At 41.0% G+C, this 9,016-nt stretch overlaps 1 protein-coding gene across 1 annotated transcript; it reads left to right on the top strand.

The window, feature by feature from the left end:
- Positions 1 to 1,119: 1,119 nt before the first annotated feature.
- hnrnpm (heterogeneous nuclear ribonucleoprotein M) lies at positions 1,120 to 8,973 on the top strand. Its single transcript, XM_049587503.1, has 16 exons — positions 1,120 to 1,398; positions 2,290 to 2,471; positions 4,114 to 4,166; positions 4,891 to 4,898; positions 5,117 to 5,210; positions 5,303 to 5,539; positions 5,836 to 5,989; positions 6,111 to 6,160; positions 6,244 to 6,304; positions 6,668 to 6,781; positions 6,873 to 6,938; positions 7,289 to 7,357; positions 7,459 to 7,560; positions 7,688 to 8,271; positions 8,365 to 8,416; positions 8,509 to 8,973. Exons 1-16 carry the CDS (start codon positions 1,316 to 1,318, stop codon positions 8,670 to 8,672), a joined length of 2,073 nt encoding a protein of 690 aa, XP_049443460.1. The 5' UTR covers positions 1,120 to 1,315; the 3' UTR covers positions 8,673 to 8,973.
- Positions 8,974 to 9,016: the final 43 nt, after the last annotated feature.

Raw genomic sequence — 9,016 nt, forward strand, 5'->3', positions numbered from 1 at the left:
ATGTTTTTTTTTTGTTGTTAATTGTTAAGATTCTTTTTGGTTGTTTGTTTTAGAGAATTGAAGAAAAGCAAAATAACATCAAGGTGTATGTAAGACCTTTTTTTTTAGCCAGTCAGCATCATCATTACAGGTAAATCATCCTACTTTTTCTCAATATCTAAACTGACAGGTGACAGAGAAAGATAAGTGACACCCCTGTTCAAGCAGTATGCATTATTTAGGTGCAGTAAAGCACTGTTCTCCAGAGACTGCTATGTAAAAATCAAAATATGCACAGAATAGGTGCTAAAAGTTGAGAATCAAAAGGGTTAATTGGGTTATTGTTTTCCATATTACACTGGGGTTGTTTTCCCAACTAAAATATGACTATTTTGACCCAGTATTTCAAACAATAAGCGCCAAGTTTTACCTTGAAAATGTCACATATATTCATCTAGTTCTACAAAACAACATGCACATGAGCTTCAAAATAGCAAAAAGGAGACACATGACAATGACTGTCAGTGAATTGTGACATTTACACCATTTACAGCACTTAAAAAAAACACAACCTCAATACACAATGCATTTTTTATTTGATACAAATTTTAAAAGGAACCTACAGTCATTTTTAAAACCCATACACATTATTCCTATGATCTCAGACAGTTCATAAATATTAGAAAAAAACAACCCTTCCCCAAATCCAGGAACTAGAGTGCTAAAACTCAAATGTGTGATGTTGTAAGTCATAAAGTCTGGAGCTGCATCACAGATAATGAAGTGGGAAAGATGTTATATGACACTGGGAGCACCCAGGGGAATGTTTTGAGTATACGGGTATTTTCTGCTTGAGAACTGGACCACAATAGAATAAAGCTCATTTTGAGATTTATATATACCTCCCAATCAGCTCCACACTTTATGACATCACAAGCTGAAACTTACTTCTCTGTTTTCTAGCTTTGAGAGAGAGAGAGTAGCTCATGTTAGCTCATGAAATAACATATTGGAATTCTTAATATTGTTGTTATTCCCCTTTAATCTTCTAGTATTTATCTGTCTGCATTCCGGGCACTTTTAATTTGAAAATCCTCTTTGTGCCGTGACCACTTTTACTTTTAAAGGACACACCGGAAGTCATCCTTAGATTTAAAATTCCCAGCATTCGTTGCTCGTGCTCACACTGGTTCTCTCTCCGCCATTTTCGGTAGCTGGTGTCGCAGAGGTGGTCAGCGCTGTCATTTTTTTTAACCAAGAAGATTCGCTTGTTAATATCAACGAAGATAGTCTAATATAACAGTTTGATTAAGCAAGATAATAACTGCGCAACAAGATGTCTACCGAGCAGGCCGAAAATACGAACGTGACCGAGAAAGCAGGCCAGCAGGCGCCTCCGCCGCAGCAGCAGCAGACGGGGTAAGTCCATTCATCGAGGTTCCTTTGTTGGCGCTTGCAACATAGCTAATCACAGAGTTAGCCGCAATTATTTATATCCATGAATGTCGTTCTTCGACCAGTCTCTCGTGAAAATGTTATATTAGTTGCATTCTTATGAGGCAATCATAGATGAAGGCCCAATGTGCATTTAAAGTTTGTTATAAAGCTGTGCGGTTATCCTCTGTTGGAGGTGTGTGTTTGGGACCCGTCTATTTACCGGAAGAACCCACCCATTTTACCGAACATAGAGTAGCTTAAGTTCAGAAGGCTACTTTTTAAATGTAAAATAAGTGTTTTATTTTCCATTTGATGGCATATATATATCTAAATTTAAAAGTATTATAACGTTATGTCAGTAACGTAACTGTAATTCAGGCCCACTACGTCCAAAGAGCGGCCTGGTCATGCGGCTTTAGTGCGAGTGTGTCGATGGCTAACAGTTGCAGACTTCCATTACAGCTTAGTGCATTGAAATTGTTTCTGCATAATACCTTTTTAAACATGTTTTGGTAGGATCAGTAGGTGTAATACTGAGTTGTAACTCAAGTATTTAATTTTTTTTTTTTTTTTTTTTTTTTTGAAAAAAAGTTAATGAAAAGCTTTGGCCCTTCTGAAGAACAATGAATGAGCGGAAGTCCAAATGGCGCGGCCTGTGTTATGGTATTAAGTATTTTACCTTGTAACAAATAGCAGCCAGGTACCACTAAATGTGCCTGCAGTAAAATTACTTATAGTTAAATGTCCCCAGAAGCTGTTTTTCTAGCTTTTGATTTCACGCCTGGCAATCTAATCATGCTTAATTCTTTGCATATGTGGGCTCGACTATAAAAGCATTTGATTTAATCATTATTAATTGATCTCTTTATACAGAGAAGTGAATGGGAAAGCCAAGCATGAGCCCAGTTCCAGCAGGAAGGAGAGGCCCCAGAAGAGAGGTGGAGGCGGTCGCTATGAACCCTATGGAAACGTGAACAAACGATACCGCGTGTTTGTCAGCAACATACCATACGATGTCAAATGGCAAGCTCTCAAAGACCTGATGAAAGAAAAAGGTAAGGTTTATGGATAAGGGATAGACTCAGTCAACTTTGGACATGATTAAATAAAGATGCAGCATCCAGGGTCATTTTGTTGACCTCTGCTGCTCTGAAGGGCTTCTGGGAATTTGTGCAGACCCTTAAGTTGTACAATGTTGCTTGATCTCATGGGAGATATCTGGAACAAAGGTTTTGGACGAGGTCCCTCTCATTTGTCTGTCAACAAAGGAGTTGCTGCAGACTTGCACAAGTGCTTTGAACCTGGATGTTATACTGAACATTTATTCTCCATCGAGATTACTAAAACCTATTGTGGTTTTGTGAAGTGCGGGTTGTACATGTTTAAAGCCGTCCATTACTGTGAAAACCCAATGGCTTGGTATCATGAGTGGCATATTGAGATGCTTTTCCCTGAAAAATGATGAAAAACGTACAGTACATTGCCGCAATGTAATGACTTTGCCCAGAAACAAGGGACGAGTTGCTCTCAGTTGTAACATCTAAGTAATGGTAAAAACCTGAGCTCTCATGATTTATAAATAATTAAAAATTTTGGAGACCTGTCAAACGATATCATTTGTGATGCAGCAACCTTCAGCAGGGATTAGCCTTAAGTTATCTTAAATGTGCAATATGGGTTTACATGTGCTGTTACTCATGTGAAAGTACTTGTAGTTATGGGGTATTGGAAAGTGTTTGATGTATTAAGTAATGCATCTCATTGGCATTTTCTTGAAGTTAAAGCATGTGTTAAGAAAGGTACAATCCTTTTTCAGAAGGAGAGCCTGGTATTCGTTGTATTACAACTGACTGGAGTTAAATTGCATTTTCTCTTTTAGGTGTGACCTTGACAAGCAAATGTTTTCTCAGCAGATCTCCATGTTGTGCCAAACACGGCTATGCGTTGGGGATTTCTTTGGGGTACAGGTCTACAAAATGAAGCAACTTCTTATGCACTGTCCTTGTTTCTAGAGGTTTGGTCACTGATGTCCATTCGTTGAACAGACACGTGATCTGGAACGCAGGCGTGGCTGTGGTCGACGCTGAATCAAAATTCTGATTGTGCGCTTAAGGAACAGGTCCTCTTTAAGAACAGGATTGCAGTTAGATAAGTTTCTCTCACCTAAGAGCTTGCATTCATTAGGATTATGGTTAGTTTTCAAGCTGTAGGTGTCCTCATAGGCTCAGTTGATGGGCGAGTGAATGGATGCATCGGCCTGATGTTTAAAATGGCGACATTTCACAAAGTATGCACAGGTTTGCAATGAAATGGACTGAGGTATTGAATGGGTTTTGCCTACTAGAAATTTTTGGGTTAATTTTCTTAAGGTAGAAGGTGGTGTTCACGGCATTATATACAAATAGGCAGGCTGATGGCCATCTCAACAGTTGTTGTCCTCAGTCTATTGCTTCTGGTGCTTCGGGAATTCCAACAAGGACAGGCTAAGAAGTCTTACTTTTTTTTAAAAGACCCAAGCTTGCTTTTTGTAGACCTGTACCATATTGTGCTGCTGCTGAGGTGCTGGGGGAAGGCGCAGGACTGGCAGTCTGAGCTCACTGTCACCGGCCACCCTACTTTTGTGTCTGCTCTAAACCCCCATTGTTCTCTCGGCTTCTCTCCCCTTGGTGTGTGTCGTCTCTGGAATCTGATTTGTAGTGGGTGAGGTAACGTACGTGGAACACTTAATGGACGCAGAAGGCAAATCGAGGGTAAGTGCAAATACATACAAATAAAACATGAATAATCCTAGACAAACCTGTGTTTGTCAGCTTTGGTGTCTTTATTTTCATTGTTGGGAATTGTTAAGCTTCAGAAACCTGGTGGGGTGTGTGAGATGTTGACATGCCGGAGGTGTGTTTATCTGGTGTCGTTTGTGGCACTGGCTTGAGGTCATCCCGAGGGTTGATGCCCTTTCAAAAGGACTTCAGCTTTGTAGCCAATCCTGTGGGATTGCAGTATCTGACAATGTCCCTTTGGTTGCTGGATTTGCTCCTTGTGAACTAAAGGGGTCTAGTCTGCAAGAGGTTGTTACAAGGCTGTTAGATGGTCGTAAAATATAACTCATTCCGTAGAACTGCTTCACTGGAAATGTTACCTCCAATATCTTAGTTGCGGGGAATCCTATCTCCCTGGATTTTCTGCCTTTTGGATGTTGGGGAAAAATACGCCGTAATATTCACCAGACTTGTCTGCATTGTGGTAGTGACTGAGAAAAAAAATGAGATGTCAAAATTGTAATTTTATTTGGAAGCACAGAGTTGTGGCCAAGGCTGTAGGCTTGTGTGATGAATTTTTGATTGTGCATGAAATTTTTTTTATTTTACTTGCATTTTGTGTCAATTTCAGCTTATATTATAACCATTGCTTTTACTAATTTGAATTACTGTTTACTCCTTTTGGTGCGGCCTGTTCTGATGTCTTCAATCAACAAAGGGTTGTGCGTAAGTAGTCTCTATTTATCTATTATAATTTTCAATTGTTTGTGTCAGTGCTTCTCAGATTAACCAAATAGAAATGTTGCTATCCTGTTCACGTTAACCAAGCGAAAACACATGCACCGGTGTCCATGTTAAAGACAGATGTTTGGAGGGGGTAGTAGTTAAAAATCTGAGTTTGTTTATTTAGCTCACTCACAGGATATACTGTATATCTCTGTCAGTGTTGTTGAGTTTAGGACCGAAGAGCTAATGAGGAAAGCAGTGGAGAAGGTCAACAAGCACAACCTCAATGGACGACCACTAAAAGTGAAAGAGGTAGGCCACAGCAAAAATGAACAGAAAGACAAAGACCATAAAATGTGAGTTGCTGGTTTTCCTGAGTCATGTGTTCATGCTTTTTTGCCCAGGACCCTGATGGTGTGATTGCTCAAAGAGAAATGAACAAGGGTCAAGGTGGAGGCCCTCCAGGAGGCCACGGCGGGATGGGAGGAATGGATCGCATGAACATGGATCGAATGGGCCCTGGACCAACTGGACCCATGGTCAATATTCCTCCTAGCCTGATGAACAACCCCAACATCCCCAATGAGATCATCCATGGTCTCCAGGCTGGCAGGATTGGCAGCACTGTCTTTGTGGCTAATGTGAGACTTCCAGAGTTTTCCCACTGATTGTTTTAACTTTGCAAAAAAAGTATGTAGAAAGTATAGAATTAAGTCATATGAAGAGAGGCAGAAAATAGATTTTAGAAATTGCAGCTACTAAAGAAGTGGTGGTTTATTTGATTAAAATAACATTCCTGAATAATGGCTTCAACATTCTGCTGTAAATTTAATCAGTATTATTGTTTGCAAGAAACCTTAGTTACGTGTCTTTTTGCCTTAACCTGTAGATGGAACAAGTAACCAACCACCCCTAAAATTGTGTCTTGTGCCTACAGCTTGACTACAAGGTTGGCTGGAAGAAGCTGAAAGAGGTATTCAGCATGGCGGGCATGGTAGTGAGGGCCGACATTCTGGAGGACAAGGATGGGAAAAGCAGAGGCATGGGCACAGTGACATTTGATATGCCTATTGAAGCAGTCCAGGCTGTCTGTATCCTTTTCAAAGTGTTTGATTGGGAATCCCTTTGTGTTTTGTGTCCACAGAATGTTAATTCAGTAGAATCTCATTGATTCAAAATGTCTCTGGTACACTTTCCTTAATGATTTCACAGCTATGTTCAATGGGCAGCTGTTGTTCAACAGAGTCATGCACGTCAAACTGGTAAGTTGATTGATCCTCACTGTACATTGGATCACACAGTGATTGCAGTGCATTGTCTAAATGTATTTTTGGCTTTTCTTCAGGATGAGAAATCCCTGCCCAAAGATTTTGGACCACCTGACAACAGATCTGCTGCTCTTCCCCGTAAGTATACATGTAGTTTTTTTTTTTTTTTTTCCCTTCACTGGGGTAAAAAAAAAAATAAAAATAACAAATGCCCTATGAGTATAAAATCAATTAAATTACTTAAGGAAAGGTCAGTGTTATAATCTCAGTATTCTTGCAAGTAAATGTAGTTCCTTCAGTTTGGTGCAGAACTACATCAGTTATTTGTTTTGGGTGGAGAGTAAAAACACCCAGGTAGCAACAGTGACACCATTTGCCACTCATAATAAAGTAAATACCTGCAGTATTGATACCGTAGGTATGAGTTTTTTGTTTGTTTGTTTTTTAAAGACATTTCCTATGTAGACTATTTTCATACTGTAACCATTTTCTTTTGCTCAGGTGGCCTGAGTGGTATTGGTTTGGGACTTGGACCTGGTGGTCAGCCCATTGATGCTACCCAGCTCAACAGAGGAGGTGGTGGTGGTGGAGGAATGGGCAACATGGGCCCTGGAGGTAACCAGCTCAAATGTTGTTTTGTTTAACTCTTCAATAAAAGACACCTGTAAAAAATCTGGGGCTTATACATTACTCTTCTTACTTGTAGGAATGGATGGCATGGGCTTTGGCAACATGGGAGGTCGTATGGGAGGCGGTGGCGGCAGCGGAGGAGGTATGTTCTGAAGGTCTTAAGTAGCTTGGTTGGTTAAGTATTTACCCCAACTTCTGCAATTACTGTTAAAGCCAAAAAACACTTCGTGTAGCTGTATCATTTGAGACACTTTCCACGGTTCATAGTATAATTCAAGTACCTGAAACTGTTACTGGGAAACATTTGCGACAAGTTTTTAACTTGGTTACAAATGGCCTAACAGTCGGAGTGCAGCAAAAATTCTATTTGTATAAATAATAAATTATATTTTACAACCCAGATCCTGCATCATAAAGGCCTGAGATATCCATACCCAGCCTGTCCATCTAGCTCTGTTTGTGCCCTCATTAAGACTTTTCTTTTTGTTCTAGGAATGGACAACTTTGGAGGAATGAACAACATGGATCGTTTTGGCTCTTCAGGAATGGGCAGAATGAACGGTAAGGAGAGATTTTAAGATGTATTAAACACTCCAAAGCAAGCGTGGAACAATCTCACGTTTGCCGGCTATTTCTAATGGTTTCATCTCTTGCATTGTCAGAGATGGACCGTGGGATTGGTGGTGCTTTTGACAGGGAGTTTGGGCGAAATGAAATGGGAATGTCTCGCAATAGTTTTGGAGAGTCCTTTGAAAGAGGAATGGGTTAGTATTTTAAGGATTTTGTTGGAAATCCCTGTGATAGGCCTCATCTGTTGTAATGCTCACTTTTTCTAAGACAGTTGCTGCAACCTTTTTATTTATTGTTTCTTTTATTAATTTGCTTGTATAGGAAACTCCATGGGTATGGACCGCATGAGCTCTGGAATGGACCGCCTGGGAGCCAGCATTGACCGCATGGGTGGGATGGATCGGATGGGCATGGACAGGATGGACCGCGGGTCTGACCTGGACAGGCTGGGTTCTGGGTTCGACCGGATGGGCTCAGGGATGGACCGGCTGGGGCCCAGTATGGACAGGCTTGGACCTGGCCTGGACCGTATGAGCTCCAGCATGGACCGCCTTGGCCCAGCTGGGTTTGACCGCTTAGGCCCGTCTGGTTTGGATCGCATGGGTTCTGGCCTGGACTTTGGCTCCCCGATGGGTATGGATCGCATGGGCAACACCGGGCTTGACAGAATGGCCAGCAGCTTCGACCGCATGGGCTCTGCCGCAGGACTTGACCGCTTCTCCGCCGGTGGCCTTGACCGCATGAGCTCTGGCATGGATCGGATGGGATCTGGAGGTGTTGGTGGCCAGTTTGATCGCTCTGCTGACATGGATCGTGGATTTGGTGGTAATTCCTTTGGCGGAGCTGGAGGGGCTGGAACTGGAGGAGGCAACATCAGGAAGGGATGTCAGATCTTTGTCAGAAATGTAAGTATTTATCTGCAGCGTAGTAACTTTAATTAATTTGAGTGTCTTTTCTCTCATGATTCTAATTAATTTTGAATCATTTTTGTTTTTCAGCTGCCATTTGACTTCAACTGGAAGATGCTTAAGGACACCTTCAACACATGCGGTAAAAGCATCCATAGTTTGTTCATAAAAGATAAATTATTGTATGCATTTTTACATTTAAATGACTGAACATTAATACTCTTCCCTCTGCAGGCATGGTTCAGTATGCTGATATTAAGATGGAGAACGGCAAGTCCAAGGGCTGCGGCGTGGTTCGCTTCGACAGCCCTGAAACTGCTGAGCGCGTCTGCCGGACCATGAATGGCTACCGGCTGAATGGAAGAGAAATTGACGTTAGGATTGATAGGAATGCATAAATTATGAGTCTGGGGGCACACATATCACGTTTCATTTAGTCCCCGATGTCCAAACGCTCTGTATCATCTGACTTGCTCTTCAGCATATTCATATTATATGAATAGGTTTGGTAGATATTTGTCACAGTGAAAATGTTATTTTAGTTAGTAATTTGTCCCAGTGAACGTGTTTTAGTTTTTGCTTTAAATTTTACTTTATTTTTTAGAGACCAAATTTTTAATTTTTTTCCCCTGTCATGCTTCACCTGTCATTGCCTTTATTCTATAAGGTGTTTTGATAAATAAACCTCAGTATTTGAAATGCTTTGTTGGTTTTTTTTGTGTGTTACTGCATTGCCTCTCAA

This window comes from Epinephelus fuscoguttatus, linkage group LG10, assembly GCF_011397635.1.
Source record: "Epinephelus fuscoguttatus linkage group LG10, E.fuscoguttatus.final_Chr_v1".
NCBI classification, from domain to species: domain Eukaryota; kingdom Metazoa; phylum Chordata; class Actinopteri; order Perciformes; family Serranidae; genus Epinephelus; species Epinephelus fuscoguttatus.